The sequence below is a fragment of the Gopherus evgoodei genome, chromosome 8 (genome assembly GCF_007399415.2).
Source record: "Gopherus evgoodei ecotype Sinaloan lineage chromosome 8, rGopEvg1_v1.p, whole genome shotgun sequence".
Taxonomy (NCBI): domain Eukaryota; kingdom Metazoa; phylum Chordata; order Testudines; family Testudinidae; genus Gopherus; species Gopherus evgoodei.
The window spans coordinates 29,229,734-29,250,218 of record NC_044329.1 but is presented as its reverse complement, the minus strand read 5'-3'; the positions used below and the strand labels follow the sequence as shown (position 1 = coordinate 29,250,218).

Genomic DNA, 20,485 nt, shown 5'->3' with positions numbered 1-20,485 from the left:
GGTTAAGGCCAAAAAGTGTCAAATAGGCCAAAACAGAGTGACTTACCTGGGACACCAGGTGGGTCGAGGAACCATAAACCCTCTACAGGCCAAGGTGGATGCTATCCAAAAGTGGCCTGTCCCAAAGTCAAAGAAACAGGTCCAATCCTTCTTAGGCTTGGCCGGGTACTACAGGCGATTTGTACCACACTACAGTCAAATCGCTACCCCACTGACCGACCTGACCAAAAAGACCCAACCAAATGCAGTTAAGTGGACTGATGAGTGTCAAAAGGCCTTTATCCAGCTTAAGGCGACACTCGTGTCTGACCCTGTGCTCAGGGCCCAGGACTTTAACAAGCCATTCCTAGTAACCACAGATGCATCTGAGTGTGGTATAGGAGCAGTTCTCATGCAGGAGGGACCGGATCTCAACTTCCATCTTGTCGTGTTTCTCAGCAAGAAACTGTCTGAGAGGGAAAGTCACTGGTCAATCAGTGAATAGAAATGCTACGCCATTGTGTACGCCCTGGAAAAGCTAAGCCCATACGTTTGGGGACGGTGGTTCCAGCTACAGACAGACCATGCTTCACTAAAGTGGCTTCATACTGCCAAGGGGAACAACAAAAAACTTCTTCGATGGACTTTAGTTCTCCAAGATTTTGATTTTGAAATTCAACACATTTCAGGAGCTTCTAACAAAGTAGCTGATGCACTCTCTCGTGAAAGTTTCCCAGAATCCAGTAGTTAAAAAGTGTTCTTAAAATGTAGAAGTCTGTTAGTTATATACTTGGTAGTATATGTAAAGGTGCATGTGTTGTATTAATCTGTTTATTTTAGAGTTCTAGGAAGAAATCGCCGCCAGTGAGGTTCCCCACTGTCTGCGATTTGGGGGGCGTGTCATAAACAGATTGTTAAGGGTTAATGTCTCTTCTACCTGTAAAGGGTTACAAGCAGGGAACTGGACACCTAACCAGAAGACCAATCAGAAGACAAGATACTTTTAGATTTGGGTGGAGGGAAGCTTTTGTGTGTGTTCTTTGTCCGTTGTGTGTTCTTCTCTCAGAGGGTCTGAGAGACCAGACATTACTACAGGCTCTCTAAGTCTCTTTTCAAATAGTAAGTAAACACAGGCAGTTTAGGCTTTTTGATTGTTTTACTCTATTTGCAACTGTGGATCTGGCTGGTTAATGTTTATATGTGTAGTTGCTGGGAATATTTTGATTTGTATTGGTACTGGGGGGAAAGTCTCTTTCTGGTGTCTGTAAGCTACAGGACCCTGTATATTTATATCTTGAAGTTACAGAGATAATTCTTTACTTTTTCCTTTCTTTTATTAAAAGATCTCTTTTTAGAGAACCTGATTGATTTTTTTTCTTGTTTCCCTTGTTTTATTCCAGGGGATTGGGATAACTCACCAGGACGGGTGGGGAAGACGGGAAGGGGGAGAGATAGAATCTCTCTCTGTTTTCCTTGAATCTGTTTGCCTCTTTGTGGAAGGGAAGGGAGATGCTTCTCTGTATGGTGATTTAAGAGGCTGGATCAGTATCTCTCAGGATAGCCCAGGGAGGGAAATTCTGGGAGGGGGAAAGGTGGGGGAATAGTTTATTTCTCCTTGTTTTAAGAAGCCAAGGGATCTGGATTCTTGGGGTCCCCAGGGAAGGTTGGGGAGGTCAGAGTGCCCCAAAACACTATATTTTTGGGTGGTGGCAGTGCTATCAGATCTAAGCTGGTAATTAAGCTTGGAGGATTCAGGTGCTAGTATCTCACTTTCAGAACTCTAAGGTTCAGATCTGAGAGGGAATGCTATGACAGGGGCACATTTCAATAGAGGCCACAACAGAGGGGAATGGTGGTTAGACAACCACAGGTCCATTTGCTCTTGGATTATGTAGATATGGTGGTTGTAATCCCTTGAATATAGTAGTATGCATCGTTTCTGGCCCCTAGTCTTAGGGCTGCGGAATGACTATGGACAGAGCTAGCCCATAAATCAGAATCTTCAGACTCCAGTGTAGTTTCCCATACAAAATTCAGTTATTCACTCTTTGTGCAGGGTGTGTGTGTGTGTGTGTGTGTGCGCGCGCAACTAAAATCATGTAATGTAACCATATATAAATCTGTGTAACTCCAATCTGCTTTGGCAAATGACAAAATGTAACTAAGAAATTCTTTGCAAATTGGGGCTAAGTGTCTAGGAATGTCAAATGGGGCATTCCCAAGAGGGATTCTTAAATTTCTGCACTTGCTCTCCAGAGCTCAAATATCAAGTTAAGCTTTCTAAATTTAAGGTAAAAATCTTTGTACTGAGAGCTAATTTTCAAGGCTGTACATGAGTGAAAGAATCCTTTCCTGAAATTGGTAGTCATCTGTGCTTTTGCTCATTCCCTGGAGAATGGGGGTTTCTTTTTCTCTTGGCATGCATAACTACAAAATATATTATTGTTCATGAGGAGTCTGAGTCAAATCTCATCAAAGTAAATGGGAATCTTTCCATTTACTTTAATGGGCTTTGGATCTGACCAAAATTTTCAAGCTATTTAAATCAAATCTCAGCCGTGACTATGTGCCCTCCTAAAGCAATGAATTCCAAATTCTCACTACACATCCTCTGAAGAAATAGCTGCTTATATTTTTTTCTAAGTTTGTTAGCCATTATTTTTATTGAGTGTCCATAGCTCTGTATTATCGTTTCAGCATAAAAATGAGGGATTGATCAGTTTTCACTACAGTTGTTTGTAAGAAATGCAAGACAAGCACCAGACTTAACTCCGTAAATGAAAGAGAAAATGCAAATCTGCATACACAGCCTAGTGACTTTGTGATGGAAGAGGCCTGAGGCACAGTCATTGGGAAAAGGGGATTAAAATTAACCCAACACTGACACAAATAACATGAAAACCCACATCTAAACAACATGTGCTAGTGGTGATGGAATAGAAAACTTCCAGTTATCCAAACTCTGACAACATTTTTTTTTCAGCAAGTCAAAGCAGCAAGTCCCTTGTGAAGACACTGTCTCAGCCTGAATATGTTCTCACTTACACTAGGTCAGCATCTTTATAACCTCAAAGACTACAGTACTCCTGATTTATACCAGCACATGAGGGGAGAATCAGGCTTGTTGCGACTATCTCTGTTTTTAGAGCACTCCAATTGCCCATGGTATGTTACTCAGAGATAGTGGGCCTGATTCTAATCTCCCACCATCTATTCACTAGCGTAATTCCAATGACTTCAGTGGAGTTGTTTTTGATTTACAGCACAACAGCGCAGATTCATGCTCTGAATTTCCATCTCTAGTATTTTAAACTGACAATGGCAAACTGCAGACGTTAATTTTTTAAAAGGGTGACATTACAAAGATTGTAGGAAAACAACCTTTATTTATTCCAAGCTAAAAGAAAAATGGTCACTCCTGTAAATAATCTATTGTTAGAGGATGCCAATCTGTAACAAAAGCGTGGTTGCAAACAACCAACTCCAGGGCTCTGAGGTAAATCATAGCCTTCAGGCACTGGGGAAGAATCCAGGACTCTCAACCTCAAAAGCACAAGCCTTTACCACCTAAAACTACATTGTCATTAGATCATCAGTACATTTATCTTTTGGCTTTTAAATCCATTAAGCATAGTAATACAGTACCTGGGCATGTGATGGTGGAAGTCCTCTTCTTATATAAACACCAAAAAGAGCATCCTTTCCTAAGGAGATATTGAACTTCACGAACTGCGGCTGGCTGATATGGATTTGAGATCGCCAGAATACTCCAGGTGGTACTTCCTGGGTAACTCTGCGTCCGACCTCTGCCTCCCCGCTATCTATGCTGCTGTTTCTAGTGGCCCATGGTCCTAGAAGACAGGAACAATATTAGCCAGGTGAGATCTTTTTCTAGCAATACAGACATTTTTGGTAATGCCCTTTATGATGAATTATTGTGGCAATTTTACTCTTTAAAACAAAGCTTAACATTTTTAAGATTGGTTTCTCCCTTCATTTACATTTGTGCAACTCCATTGCTTTCTCTGACCCTTATATTTTAAATAAGAAAGCTACAAATTCATCCCCTTAGGGCATCTGAAAACTTGCATACAGCTTTTCCCCCACCACTTTTAGTTCTGTGATTATTCTTTACTGATCAAGTATAATAAGAGAAAAGAGCCAGCTAAGCACATATAAATCTCCTTGTGCTCTTTCCAGCCACATCCTTAATGTGACCAGGATATAAAAATAACCAGGAAATAATTATAAAGGGGTAATTTCAATGTAAACCCACTGACTGCAGACTTTATTAGTCAGATTTCATAAATTAAACAAGTCCATTAAGCCCCTCTCCATAAACTAACAATAATCACATATAAAAAGGAACACAGTAATAAGGAGATAGAGAAAAGAGTTTGATAACCTTTGAAAGCCCCATATAGCTTGGGATTTGGCTACATGAAAATCCATTTCTTTCCCCCATGCACAAATGTATTGGCTGCTGTCAGTTGAATTCCACTTGCGGATAGTCCCTAGATATGCATTATTGAAAACAAGAGGCAACACCTTTCCAGTAGACCAAGTCTTGCTCGCTATCCATGAAACTGTTAGCCTTCCGAACATAGTAAAAGCTCATCCATTCAACAAAGTCTTAGGTGGATGGGTCTGGCATTATGTTTACTGGTCCTACACTTCAGACATTTCTGTTGGGGAAATGGTCAATAGGGGAAGAGAGAGGAGACTAGCATACATTGATATTTGTTTCAGTGTATGATGTGTCCAGATGCCATGGTGATGAGTGCCACGTTATTTAAATAAATTAAATAAAGGTCAGAAAACCACAGAGAATATCTATTATGCTTACGAGCATCTAAACCTACTTCTTGGTGGCTTTAATTACAGCTAAGTATTGGGTGGTGGTGATATTTGAAATGCAAGGAAACACATACTACTTATATCCATCATGAGCTTAGCTCTTTTGCCCATTTTTCAACCAGACATCATATTTGGACAGGATCCCTGAATACCAATGAATCAGTTTCCAGCACTTTATGGACATTTTTGCCAATGTCAGCCTCTGGAGGCAGTGCTTTCAGGCAGGACGTAATAGCATAGCATGGACTTGCATATAAACCCAGCAGGTAAGTACCAAACCCCTACTCTGTCTTTATTATTTAAACTGTAATAGCTACTTCAGCACAATTTCAATTTTAAATTCCAAATTACCAAGGTTCCTGGTACTTACGCTTGCATGTAATGAAAAACCTCTTAGAACTTTTATATGGGCAATGTCTTTAAATGGTAAAAAGAATGCTTTGACTAAGAACTGTTAATCTTTAAACTGCAGTTTTTAATAGGCCATGTCTTTTTGAATTTTCTAGGTTAATGTCTTCAGCAATATTAGGGCACTAGAAAAAAGCAGGGGAAACTGCAAGAGTATGTGGGCTGCAAATGGAGTAAAAAGGATTAACATGATGTCCAGTAAAGTGCCTGATGAGACAACTCATGCCCACTGCGACAGGCCTTTCGGTGTCAGCTGGTCTTCTGTAACAGCAACTTCTATTAGGCTTGACAAACATACCACACCTAGTATATAGCTTTTATAGTATTTGTCCAAAGAGGGTAAAGTGAGGCACCTAACACAAGCTTCCGTTATACTGAGTCTCAATATCCTTATGAAGTGTACGTCCGGGTGATATTTCAGAAGTTGTGTATATGTACTGAGAATATATTTTAAAATCGGTGTCCCAGGCAGAGTTGACAAACAGGTTTTGCCAGACAAAGGGACATGGATTCATCTGTCTGCTTTGGCTCATATGGAGATTAAGCACTGTAAAATCAACACAATGGAAGCCTGATTTTGCATATGGAGTCAACAGGAGGATATGAAGGCAACCTGGAGCCAGCATACTAGGAAGGGAATCATGGGTGTCATCCTGACTCTGAGGACAAAAACAATAAGTTTTGGGAAATATAAAGAGAAGCAAAAACACATTTTGTTATCCATTCACTGAGGAAACACCTTGAAGAATGGTGCAGGGACCCTGGTTTGACGGAAATGCAGCTATCTTTGCCAAAAGACTGAATCCTTTGGAGTGAAAAACTACTTTATTTTATAGGAAAGGTAACCACTGATAAGTGTTCACCCAGGTTTGCATTTTATGTTGCTGTTTTATATATAGCCATTTCTGTTTCCATTATCGTTACTCACTATCTCTTAAATCTTTGCCTTTAATGATAAACTTATGACTATTTTCACTATAGGTATATCTCAATGCAGTGACGTTATCTTGCAGCTAAACCTCAGCTGAATCAAACAAACTGGTGTGTGCACTGTTCCTTTGGGGACAGCTTACCTGGTAATTTCTATGAGTGTATAATAGTTAAGGGCTGGACACTGCAAGGGAGTACTCCAGGGACTCAGGGGTTGATGTGTGCCTACCACTAGACTGCAAAGAGAGAAAGAAGTCTGTGGGGGCTAGCATTGCCAGAGGCTGTAGGTTTCAGACTGCTGAGCAACAGAAGGCATGGACAAGGCTGCTTCACAATCCCAAGTATCTCTGGGAAGTGTCATACTCATTGAGAAAGGTTATGAGTCAGAATACTACTACTTTGCACATCTATAGTTTTTCATCAGGGGATCTCAAAGTGCCTTACTCACACGAATGAATTAAGCCTCACAACACTGCAGTTCAAGGAGTATCACGTTCATTTTATATATAGGGAAACGTGGTACAGAGAACCTAAATAACTTGTGCAGTATCACCCAGAATCAGTGGCAGAGATAGGAAGTGAACCCAGGAATCCTGGCTCCTAATCATCTGCTTTAAGAACTAGACCACCCTTCTGCTTTAGGTAACAGTGACAAAATGTGGACTTATTCCAAGTTTTAAAAATTGTCTCTTCTGCAAATAATCTTTTGCATTCAGAGTGAAGATACTTATATGCCTATCAACCACATCTACTACTCAAGAACCTTCAAATTACCCAGTGACCCACCGTGCAGAAGTTTGTTTGTGAAACTTCCAAATGTGTCACAGCGCAGATATAGTCCTGCTGTGTGGCCAGTGCTGCAGCCTCCTTACCAGGAAGTACTAGAGAAGTAATATTTTTAACATGGCAGGAGACATGAGGAATGAAGGTAGAGAGACCTACAAATGGGTCCACATGCCTTCCAAGTATTCTTACTCTTCACACAGAGTGCCTAATCACTTAATTATTTGCTTTATGCTTTTTTCAATCTTCGTGAATATATAAGGGACTCATCCAAAGCCAGTGGACATTTTTACTGATTTCTATGTGCTTTGTATCAGGCCGTGAAAGGGTCCCGTAATTTACAATATAGCTTGTTTGAAAGCTATTCATTGTACTATGGATGCTGGGTCTGGAACCCACACCAGCCTCTGACCATCAGGGACTCCAGCGTGCTGGAATCCACTTCAGAATTTTGACACTTTTTCCCATCATTGATGACCCCCAATTGTATCAGGGAGACTATTTATTAGGCAACTGTAACTTCCCCTGTGAAGTCAATACTTAGAAAATAATAGTTTCAGGTAGTTCATTACATGTCCTAAGATTATAGCTGCGGTTTTTAAAGGCAATATTTTACTGATCAATTTTCCAGTACAGTCAGATGCTATAAGTCTATGGAGGAGTACTAATGTAAATTTAGAGATATTGTACATTTCCATAACAGGTATCTAATATTCGAACCAGTTAAACAAGAAGGATGATAAAAAATGAGACTGATTCATAAAGGCACTATCTGCTAATCAGTTCTGAAAATGTTACTATATTTCATGTAAAACTCAAAAATGGGAAACAATAAAATTATACCACAAAACAAGCTATAAAAATGAAGCTTTATTAGAATACTTTTAAAACTTAATACAACTTAGAATGCTTTTTGCATAAATCTGCTTTAAAGATTACTCTGCATCACATATTTTTATCTACAGAAAATAAAACTGAATTCTCTATATTGCCTAAGCCATTAAACCTCATTCCCATTCATTTTGTAACCAGAGCTATTAGCTCATAGTTCACCTGAACTGCAAGAAGACCAGTCTTTCCTGCAGATTACTGCTGCATAGTCTATTAAAGCAACTTATACACTACACTACAAATGATAGAAAACAATTATGGTTTTGAGCCATCAATGACTTCTGCTAATAACCCCTTCTTCCCAGTCTGCTGAGTTTACATTCCCTTAAGTTGTAACTTTGCAAGTACATTTAATTACTACCACTAATAAAGGACATACCTCCCACCGAGGCTCCAGATTTAAGACTTTTGGTTGAATTTAGCCCTGATATTTTCACTTTTTCTTTAGAAAACTGTGCTTTGTGCTTCCAGGTATGGGTGGTTCACTTTCAAAGCTCACTAGCATCAGGGTGAAAGTAAGATAAATTACTTACCGGTACAGGGGCCTGACTCCAGGCCTCTGGAAGGGGCAGGGCCTTGGTCAGAAGGGGCGGGGCTGGAGTCAGCCTCCTCCAGCCAGCTCTTCCACACTGCCGGGCCTGTGCCACTGAGGGCTCTGGTAGTGATTTAAAGGGCCCAAGGTTCAGCCACGGCAGCAGTAGCCAGGAGCCCCGGGCCCTTTTAAATTGCCAGGCCCTGGGGCAGCTGCCTCTTTTGCCCTCCCCACCCCACAGTGGCGGCCTTAGGCGTGCGGGAAAGGGGCAGCGACATTAAAGCGCGTGGGCTGTGTCCGGGCCAGTACTAGTGGCCGCTTCCTTACCAGTATGCCATACTGGCCCACTTTCACCTCTGACTAGCACCCAAATACAGCAGGTTAGGTGAACTAGGCAAAATTTTCAGCCATCAAGGGGAAATAGGATAGGATCTTTGGCCTTAATGCTCTAGATATGTCCCCTACTGGCAAACTACTTTATTAATGGGTTGCAGTCTTGTTGTAGTAGTGTTGGCACAAGGATATGACAGAGACAAGGTGGGTGAGGTAATCACTTCTATTGGACCAACTTCTGTTGGTGAAAGAGACAAGCCTTCAAACTCCAGACCTGAAGAAGAGCTCGGTGGAGCTTGAAAGCTTGTCTCTTCCACCAAAGAGCTTGGTCCGATAAAAGATGTTACTTCACCCACCTTGTCTACTTTATTAATGTCAAGTATCAGTAGCCATGTTAGTCTGGATCTGTAAAAAGCAACAAAGAGTCCTGTGGCACCTTATAGACTAACAGATGTATTGGAGCATAAGCTTTCATGGGTGAATAGGTGGGTTGCGTCTGACGAAGTGGGTATTCATCCACGAAAGCTTATGCTCCAATACTTCGGTTAGTTTATAAGGTGTCACAGGACTCTTTGTCTACTTTATTAATGTCATTCATAAAAAACGAAGTTCTTTCCCTCAAAATCTCATTAAAATAAAATTTTCTTATTGTTTCCTAATTGGACTTCAGTGGTTTATTGGCTTTAAAAATTAGTGCAGATTCTGCTGATTAGGGAAAAGTATAATTTACCTGTTGACCTGTGTGTTCTGAGGTGCCTACCAGTCCAGGTGGACGGATGCACGCCAGCTCTGCTTGAGTGAGTATGCTAAAAATAACACTGTAGACATTGCTAGTACAGGCTAGCTACCCTAATACAAGCCCATCTTACCCTCAGGTCAGAGCTCAAGCTGCTATTTTTAGCATGCCAACTTGTTCACAGCTGCAGTTTGTACATACCAGGAGTGACCTAAACTCAGATCCCTGTGTTAAGCTTTTCCTAGCATGCAAAATGTATCCCCATGTCCAGTTTTAAAGATATAATCAATACTGTTACACATGGCACGTTGTAGTTTTATTGCCTCTAAGCCGTGGCCTACACTACAAACTTATGTCAGTATAACTATATCACTTGGGGGTGTAGAAAATCCACATCCCTAAGCGACGCAGTTATACCGACCTAACTACCACTGTAGACAGTGCCATATTGATGAGATGGCTTCTCCCATCAACACAGTGGAGGAGCGTTTTCACTGCAACACTGTAAGTGTAGACAAGTCCTAAATTTTTACTTTTGAAATAATTTCCATTTAAAAAAAGCTTAAAATTCATTATATTAAGTTTTGCATTTGCAAAATTAATAAGCTTTCCCACAAAGGTTTAAGTAATCAAAGCTTTTAAATCCCTGGAGATTATATTTTACTGATTCATGTTTCCCCTAAAATAACTACAGCAGGTGCAAGTAAATGATAAATACCTGCACCTACATATCTATGCAAACATTGGTTATTTGCAGAAAAGCAGCACACTCCTTTCATTACGACTGATGCAAATAGATATTAATTTCATAAAGGTGAAGCATCTGCAATATGACTTTTTTTACTTTCAGTGCCAAAATGATTAGTGTGGGTAAGGCACAACACTGTGCGTGAAGAGAGCTGGGTTCTATTTCTGGCTTTGCCTGCAGCCTTCCTGTGTGATCCCGGTCAAGTTCTTTAAATTCTTGAAGCCTATCTGCAAAATGTGGACAGCAATACTGGCCTACCTTACAGGGATGCTAGGAGGCTTAATTCACTAGTTTTTGAAAAGTGCTTTAAGAACCCCATATGGAGGCTTTAGAGAAATATAAGCCAGTAATATTATAATTATTATACCTGAGAGTGGAACTGAGCTCCTAATGCTTTACTCCTCTGTCTCTTTCTCCCCAAATTAGAAACATTATTAAAAATAAATCTAGTCCCAACATGATACAACAGGGAACGCTGAAGGGGCAATGTCAGTCTAACCACTGAGCCTCTCACTGGGTGGCTGGCTGAGGCTTCATCAGTTTTTCCTTATTTTTAGGACTAAAAGTGCACTACACTGCCCACCTTTGCAACTTTCATATTCACAGTAACACATTTTGCACTAATGGCCCCACTTAAAAGCTCTGTCTCCTCTACAGCCTCTAGAGAATTTCTAAGTAAACTTTATAACTTTTTCATAGCACAGTTCCTTTTGGTCTTCTTCACCTCCTAATGTAGTGAGAGTGCATCCCTCCCTCTGACTCACTCCTTACCTTCTCTCTATTTTTAGCCTCTACTTTATCTCAATGGACTACTGCAGATCATATTCAAAGACCATCAGCTGCATTTAAGTAAAGTTCTGAATGTTACATAAACTGAGAGGAAACTGAGAAGTAAGGCCAACCTGAAGAACTCAGGCCACTGTGAACAAATCAATCCTGGTGTGAATTAACAATGCTCTGAGTGGCTGTCTTGAAGCTTGCTTGCTTACTTCATAATCCCTCATGGTTATTTAAACACTTTTACTGTGATTTTTCTTTTTTATAAACTTTTATAAAAGGGAGTTTTAAATGCATATTCCTTCTTCTAACCCAGGGGAGCTATTCCAATCTTTCAGTCAAACATGTATTTAAGTACCTGTATATATAAGCTTGTTATCCACCAAATAACACTTATTCATTTTTAAAGGTGTTTTATTTACCCAGTTAAATTACTATTTTGCTACATGCATTTTTTAAAGTCTACTCTAGTGCTCACTGGAGATGCCGATTTGACAGTTCTGAAAGCCTCTGTTTATCAAAAGAGCACAACAACATGGCAGTGGCAGAGCAAGCTTCTCCACATCATTCCATCAATGTGCCCTCACCCTTGGACTGAGGAAACCACTTCAAGTTGGTAGTTTACACCACTTGCCAATTCAATCCTTTGCATCTTGAAGAATGAAAACAGGTTAATGTCAATTAATGTCAGCTTTAGAGATGGAGTTGGGTCTGGATTGACACTATATATACAGTTGGAGTTGTCCCCTCCCTCTTAGCCCATACAGTGTTGCCATTAAAGGTCAATATAGGCCAATTGCTTCATGTGAGATTCTGTAGCTCATACCTCTATGCTTAAATAGGAAATAACTACGTGCTGTGGGGTAGTAATTGTTGACTTTATTAATGGACACCCTGTAAATGCTTGGTTTTGTACTAATTGGGAAACACGTATCACTAATTTGGGAAATCAACAGTTCCAGAGGATCCATAATGATCTACCTTGTTAACCTGGTGGCTATGGATTTGCATTAAATACCAGTCATTAATACCATTTTTCATGCAACGCACAGTTAGTCTGTGGAACTCTTTGCCAGAGGATGTTGTGAAGGCCAAGACTATAACAGAGTTCAAAAAGAACTAGATAAGTTCATGGAGGATAGGTCCATCAATGGCTATTAGCCAGAATGAGCAGGGATGGTGTCCCTAGCCTCTGTTTGCCAGAACCTGGGAATGGTTGACAGGGAATGGATCACTTGATGATGACCTGTTCTGTTCATTCCCTCTGGGGCACCTGGCTTTGGCCACCGTTGGAAGACAGGATATGGGCTAGATGGACCTTTGATCTGACCCAGTTTGGCCATTCTTATGTTCTTACCCTCATTGTTTGTGAGAGAGCCTTCTCCTTTGCAACTTCTGTTGTTTTGAACAGTCTTCTCGTATCTCTCCATCTCTTACCAAATTTCAGCTGCAAAGACATATTTCCTTCCTATCATTATTGTTTAGTTTCTCTCTCCCATTCCTGTTTGTTGTTATTTACATTTGTGTGATTGCTTTATTTAGCATTGCAATGTTTTTGGGGTACAGTTTGTGAGAATGACACTGCCCAAGTTAAAGATGCATTGTATTGAGGGTTTTGCTAAAAGGCATGAGTGTAAGTGTGAAGCTGGTTTGAGTACCATCTGCATCCTAAAACACAGCTGTCCTTTTGTCCATCAATGGCTGGGCCCTCTGGCTATTTTGAAAGGAGAAAAAGATCAGTTTTAATTTTATTTAGAAAGATATATTTCTGTACAAGCCTTTTCAACAGAAATATTAGTGCAATGCAACTTTATCAGGTTAGCATCTTTCATACAAACCGTACCCCAAAGAGCTTCCTAATGTTAAGTGAAACAGTGTCTCAAAATCCATCTGGAAATAATGTACTTTTCAAACTAAATACAATAAATTTACTTTAGGAAATATGGGTTTAGCCTGGAGAGGCTGATATGATACAACCTGAACTCCAGTAACAGGAAGGATGCTCCTGTAATAACGAGTCTGGTTTTGTGAAGTGACGAGAAGGCAATGTTTCCAGGCTCACTATAACCTGTAGTTTTGCAACCTATAAGCAGCTGTATTGCAAGAGGAACTGGGTCCTAATTCCACACATGGGGGGAACCCTTGTGTGTGGATCTGCCTCTGCTTAGGTAAATGAGTGACACAGCCACCTCTGCTGCAGGCACCATATATGCTTGGACCTCCATGAGTCTGGGGAATAGCACAGCGGGTGGGACATGGTTTGTTCAGATTCCTGAGGATGGCAAGAGTCTAGAGCCACATTGTCAAGGTGCCAAGAGCAGGGACAGGGCCCCCAGGACTGACTGATCTGTGGAGTTTGTGGGTTAACCACCTATGCTTATATCATCAAGGTGGATGGGAACTGAGATCACGGATTAGTTTGGAAAGGAACTCTAGAAGGAGAATCTCTGCCCAGGGCTGGTCCCAAGGCTTTGGCTGTGGCAAAGCACAATTTGGCCCTAAGAGTTTAGGTAGTATAGGCACCCCACTAAACGCCTGCTTCATTTAAAAATCTAAACACATCTCTAAGCTCTCGTGGATATAGTATATTAAGACTCATCCTGTTTAGAACTATTAGCAAACCATTTCACTGCAGATATAATTAAGATTTATGAGTTCATCATGTTTAATCAAGAAAAAATACACATTATGCTGTGAGTAATTTTTGCAGCGCCACATGTACCCTTCATTCCAGTTGGTATAACACAGGTAACCAAGATAGACTTTCATTACACAAACTACTGCCAGAGCCACTAACAAAACAATATAAAACAAAATACCTCCTACACATTCTGCTGTCTCTCATTTTAATCAAAAGCTTTGTTTCCACTAAGATATCAAATCATATAGGTTACACTGCCTTTCCAATCCATCTCCCAAGATGGAACACAGCATGTGAGCATTTATGAAGACCAGATATGCAATCCTGTATGGCATTCAAATTACAGCATTTTTGCTCGCTTGCATTTTAATTTGCTCCTACAGTATATTTACCCAGTAGCTCCCTAATAACATTAACCTGCATGGCAAAACACAGTGTATCTTGACTAAAACATTATCAAAGTAAATGATTACATACAGTATAGTTTAGAGGAAATGGGGGTGGTTACTTAATGTATTGCCCTTATATTTTGATTGTTTGTTTGAATGAGCCTATTAGGGATCAAAGCATTGTCTACCATGACTATTAGACTGTAAGATCTCTGGGGCAGAGGTTATCCCTTAGTATGTGTTTATATGGTGCCTGGTACAATGGAACATTATGACACAATGTAATCCATAATAATTACATCTAGAATTATAAGTCAAGGCACTGTGTCATTTATCAGTAAATTTTAGTAACATAAAGCAGAGAATATTGTGGCAACACTAGGGAAGATGTATTATGAGGTCATAAAAGAATGAGAGGTTTTCTAAATCTCAAACAAAGGAGTTTGTTTATATAAGACATCACCTGTTTAGAGAGGGATGATTAAGGTTGATTTTCACACAGCATATTCTGTCAGTTATGAAGGACATGGCAGATCACCCATTTTATGGAGATGTGTGTCTAGCATCCAAAGTATTTTTAAACTGAAGACACACTGTGGCATAGACTCAGAGAATCCAGAAACAAAAAGGCTCTATTAGGTCATTTAGTCTATTGCTCTGCCATGGCAGGGTTATTCCCTAATGTACAGTGATTATTTTTTGCCCAGTCTAAGTTTTAATTGTCCCAAGCTTCCACTAATTTCCTTATGAGACAGTTCCATGAGGTTAATAGATTTCAGTGTCAGGAAGCTTTTCCTGATATTCAGCCAACATTTCCCCTATATCAGTTTCACTCCATTATTCCAGTTCTTTTTCTTCTGCTAAATGATAACTGTCCATCATCCATTTTTTTACTCCTTAAACTATTTGTAGATAGTTTTTGTATACAAAAACATTACAAGGTAGATCCTCAGCTTCTGCAAACAGATGCTTGCCATTCACAGCAGGATTCCCGGCAGTGAGCAAAGGGCCATTCACTGTGGAGTAGGTGCAGTTTACTGATTCTTTAAGCAGGTGCATCCATGGCTAGTACTTGCTGCTGATTGCAACATACAGCTTGAGGACAAGACCTGTAACCCACACACTACACACTTCTACCTGGCAACATGGCAGGCAGGCAAATGAGTTAGATGGCCAGATCCCCCAGTGCTCACTTCAGTATTATGGAGAGTACCTGCACTGTTACCTGCATGAAGGCATAAAGTTCCCCTTTGCCCTCCTCCTCAAATCCCCTAGTTTTTAAATGAGCTTTGAGACCCTAAGGCAACAGTAAGCATCCCTGTTTTCATTCAGCTATAGCTTGATCTTTACATACTGGTGTAACCCAACTTTGACTCATGTTCAGACATCATCAGTCTTCATTGAGCTACAGTGTATAAATGTAAAAATTATGATTTTATTATCAAAAGGCTAGTTCCTGCTCTCAGTTATGCCAGCATACACCAGTAAAATCATTTATGTCGCTCTGGATTTACACTGGTGAAACTCGGAGCAGAATTTAGCCCAGGGATAAGAGATAGGCAGATCAGTCAAAAATATCTGCTTGTTCCTCCCCTCCCTGCAACTTCACCCTCCCCTCCTTCCCCCACCTGCACAAGCGGCGCTGCCTTTAAATGGGCTGCTTGCTGGGATGACACAGCTTGCATGTAAGTGGCTATTTTCATACAAAGGGTTAAAGGTTTCTTTGGAAGACTAGTGTTTTAAAAAGACTGGCTTCATCCTGAGCCATGTCAATTATAAAAGGTCACTCTGCACAGCCAGGAAGGGCATATCCGAAATGGCTGTTATGTGAAAAGCTTTCCTAAAAAGTGCTGGCATAGCAATATTAACTTTAAATTATATAAATGGAGGGAGGGGGAAGAAAACCTTTCACACCCTCGCTGCTATCAGGGTCTGCTTTTCTGTCATTCATTACTTTCAGACATTCTGCCATTCATTATATTTAATGGTGGAAGGATACTTACCTAAATGTGTTGTTTTTCAAAGGTTTTATTAGCATTTTAGTCAATTTAGTAAAATGCGTAAAAGCAACAAGATATTCATGTTCCTATTTAGTAACATAGGGGCTCTCACTCGTGTACACACTGGACAAAATTTAACAGTGATACAATATGATAATTCTGCATTGTATTTAGGGCCTGATGGTTAGAAGTGCTGAGCACTACAGCTTCAGATTAAGTCTGCAGGAACTGAAGGTGCTCAGCATCTCTGAAAGTCAGGCCCATACACCTTCATCTGAATAACAAAACATGTTTTGCCATCATTAATAAGTTCACCTCCAGAACACCCTTGCGAGGTAAGTATTAATACCTCTGTTTAACATATGGGGAAACCGAGGCTCAAAGGCATGCCTAAGGATTCACCACAGGAGTATACCACAGTTGAGAATTGGACTCAACTCTCCTGCTTCCCAGTCCCATGCATTAATCTCAGATCCAGTTTTTCTATACCTCCTACTCTATTACTCTAAGCACTGCCCCCTCCTCCGCTTTGTAAGATCATTCACATCAGGAGTGATCAGTGACAGTGTACATTCCAACACCATAACTACAGGTCAGAGGAACCACACAATCCTGGTCTGTATCCAAAACACTTCCACCAACTAATATTGTAGTTTTGCACAAGTCATTCCTTCTCTCAGTGTCTCAGTTTGCCCATCACAGGGCAATCTGAGGGCTAACTATGAAATGCTTTGAAACAATGATCAGTGTTAATTATTACTAATAACACCACTATAATAATCAGTAAAAAGAGGGATATGAAAACACAGCAAAAGGAAGTCTTGCACTCAGTCTCTATTTGATTCTGTGGTCTCTATTTTCTCCCTGGAATAATATGGAGCATGACTGCTTCAATAATCTACTCTACTGTCCTTTACTAATACTAAGGGGAAACTTATTCACTAGGGAGTCAAATTCTGCTGTCCTTACTCAGGCAGGATTCCCAATAACTTCAATAAGAGTTTTGCCTAAATCAGGACAAGATTGTGAGATGTGGTCCCATCAGGGGCCAAAGCTCTCTTCACTTTCCTTGCAGACAGTATAGTGTATTTCTTCTTTTCATGCTGTGTCTAGCCTTTTCTTTTTCCTGGGATGTTTGGTAGTAAACTTTTTATTTAGTATCTTGGAGTCCAGGGTCTAAAGGTTTTTGTGAATTACTAAAGATAGAGAAGGCATTCGGATGGTTATAACCAGGCAAAGAGCCACTGCAGTGTAAGATTACTGCAGCAGAATGTAAAGGTTATAAATAAATATTTTTGCATAACTCCTAGAAAAGTACATTTATTACAAACAGCACCGTGAGTTTCCAAGACCATAGAGTGCAAAACATACAGCTGTAACCTCACCTTTTCCTCCAGATGGCATTGTTGCCACATCATCAGTCCCTGGCAATCCAGTTCTTATCCCATTGTTAAAGGTGTGTCCGTCCACTGGCTGTAACTGCCAGTTTAGTCCGAGCAGATGCATTGCTGCAGGAGAGACAAAGTAATAAAAAATAACTACACAATATATAAATTAAAAAGTCAACGGGAGGGGCAGCAGCCATTTTCAATTAACCCTCTTCAAGAAGATGCTGTAAAAACAGCTTGTTCCAGGGTCAAATTAATGTGTTAAAAAAAGCAGCAGTCTCACAGTGACTTGGTTTATATTTGTTCATTTACTGTGTACTGTAAATAACAAAATACAATGGGACAATATATCATCCATCTCTGAACAAACAAAAACATACAGACAAGCAATTTTAGACATTGGAAGCAAGCTCCTTCTTTCTCAATATTCTCCAAATTATACACATTTCTTAAAATAGTAAGTTAAAAAGAGATGGCATTTTTAAATACAAAGTGTGATACTTCCTGAAGTATAAATTTATATTAGGTCTAAAATACACGAAAGCACAGTTGACCCCAAACAGAATTTCCTCATTGGATTATTTAGTGTTTATTTTCATAGATTTAAACTGACACCAGCAGCTCTTATTTTGATTGCTCTTGACTGTGTTATCAGATTACAAACTTGAAAATACTTTTTTGTTCCTCTATTAAATGTTGGTCTTGTCTGTTTGGCAAGGACTTGGGGTGCATCCTTCAGGTGCTGCACTAGGGATTTATATACACGTCTTTCCCTTGCATAAATTTAAGTTACTTGCATAAATTTCCATACTTTCATCATATAATAGCCCCGTGGCTCATTTTGTTTCCTGCTGTGTATGAAGTGCCAACAGCTAATTTTATTTATTTGTCTGTCCATAATCATCACTGACGCCATTCACAAGAACGGACACAGCATCAAGGAGAATGTTTTCCGCTAGCTATGGCATAGCGGCAGGAGGGGCTCACCATTATTTTGCGGGGCAGACACCACACTTTAGTTATGGTCCTTTTAATAGCTCAGTTCTGCCATGCCGGATCTGAGTGACAATGCACCAAATTACAAGCATGCACAACAGAATTAAAATGGTCACAGACAGATAGACAGTATCCAATAAAGCACATCTCCAGCATTTGAAAGCCACATAACAATATGCTCAGAGATTTGACATAGGGATGGGTAAGACAAAAAATGGAAAGGTAATTAGCAATACATAGGAAATGGTTCATACAGTTATTATCTCTGAATGTAGAGTATCAATATAGGCATGACTGCTCCAAATTAAGATTAAAAATAAAAACTTTGATCAACACATACCCCCATACAGAAGGATAAAAGAACCCAATTGTCCCAGCTGGATGGCTATGGAATGGAACTGTAGGCTCTGCAACATGTTTTCCCCTCCTTCTCAACCCCCTGGAAAGCCCCTCTGAAAGTGCTCTGCAGAGTTTGGTCTCCACAGTGTTCAGGGAAGCAGGCAAGAGGCAGGAGGGGGAGCAGCTGCTCTCCATGAAACCATCTTTCCACTAAGCGTGTGGGCCAGACTGTTGCCGGCTAATAATGACCGAGGATCATTAATTTATGTGGGCTCCCCACTTCTGAGCAGTGAGCATGAGAGCTACACTGCTACTTTCAGAAGACCTGGAGAAGGCCTGGTAGTAATGAGAAAGCACAGGACCTTTGTGCGGATGGTCCTTGCCTCTGATAGTGATGTGCAGGTTTCAGGGCTCAACATACTTTCACTGTTCTGGATGGATCAGTCCACACAGAGAATAATGAGTGAGACGTCAGTGAATTTAAGAGCCTGTCGTGGGAATAACCTAGACAGGGGACCTTCAGACTTGTACTATCTATGCTGAAGTAACACTCAGAGAGCTGTTTCTGTTCAAAATTGTACCTAATTTTCTCTTGCAATTGTTACCTTAAATATAGGTCATTTACTTTAAGAGATGAAAATCTATTGCTTCAAGTAAGAAGCATTTTTTTTTTTACAAGAAAGAGATAAGGAAAATATAACTAGTGGTTAGTTCTTCCAAGAGAATTATAGTTGATAATTTATAACTACCAGGTAAATTCAAACAAGGAATTAAAAAAGATCTTATTAACGTGTTGTTAAGACAAACCCTGATCCATCTGCTTCCAAGTGTGCCACGATTTCTTAATAAACTCTGCTGCTCTGTGCTTTAATCATAGATGCATATTAGGAAGGAACAATTAGAAATCACTCCTAACAGGGCTGGGATTTTCATGTCTACCATAGGCTCCTATAGAGACAACAGAGAGAAGATGATAATCTTCTGCATGTTCAATCTATCTAGCACTTATATCCATGATGAACTCCACTAAGAAAAGTAAGACTGTTTGTAAATAGGAGACATATTAATCTTCTTCCAAGAATACAGTATGGGAATTTGTATGTATCATGGGTCTGGGAGAAAAGCTACACTTTGGTATTGTATATTGCAGCTCTGAGAAGCAACTGAGTAGTGACAGCAAGAAGCTGTCTATTCTTTCAAGCTTCAAAAGACCATGAGATGGTAAATTTATATGATTAACCTTTTGTACTGTTAATCAGACAAGAATGCCTGCAGCAAAGGAATACATTCGTAATTAAAAATAGTGGGATATATTCAGAAGTTGTGCACATTTACACCAGCAGTGAAATTTGGCCCAATGAGTGCTTATTCTTCTCCTGTGGTCTACTTTGGTTCTTTAAAAACTACATCTGAGAAAACTGTGATGCTGTGGCTTAATCCTCCTGACCACCTCCACGCTCTTACTTTCTGCCATAGTCCAGGCAGAGCTACCTCTTGTGGATGTGCACCAGTCAGCTGTGTTGGACCTAGGGTGACCAGGTGTCCAGTTCTCTATGGGAACACTCGGTTGAAAAGGGACCCTGGCGGCTCCAGCCAGCACCACCGACTGGGCCATTAAAGGTCCAATTGGCGGTGCTGCGTCACTAAGGCAAGCTACTCCCAACCAGTCCTGGCACCACACTTCACCCTGGAAGTGGCCAGCAGGTCTGGCTTCTAGGCACACCACCAATCCAGAGCCCTCACCCCCCCGCACCCCAA

The 20,485-nt window shown here is 40.3% G+C and overlaps 1 protein-coding gene across 5 annotated transcripts in view; it reads right to left on the bottom strand.

Annotated features, from left to right (window-relative positions):
* The window catches only part of TENM2 (teneurin transmembrane protein 2), a 1,578,682-nt gene that overhangs the window by 174,211 nt on the left and 1,383,986 nt on the right, over positions 1-20,485 (bottom strand). For all 5 annotated transcript variants that reach the window (XM_030572355.1, XM_030572352.1, XM_030572354.1 and 2 more), the window contains 2 exons: positions 17,390-17,512; positions 3,625-3,830 (listed from right to left, as the gene is read on the bottom strand). In XM_030572355.1, the coding sequence (XP_030428215.1) occupies positions 3,625-3,830; positions 17,390-17,512 (329 nt within the window). The remainder of the gene's footprint in view (positions 1-3,624; positions 3,831-17,389; positions 17,513-20,485) is intronic.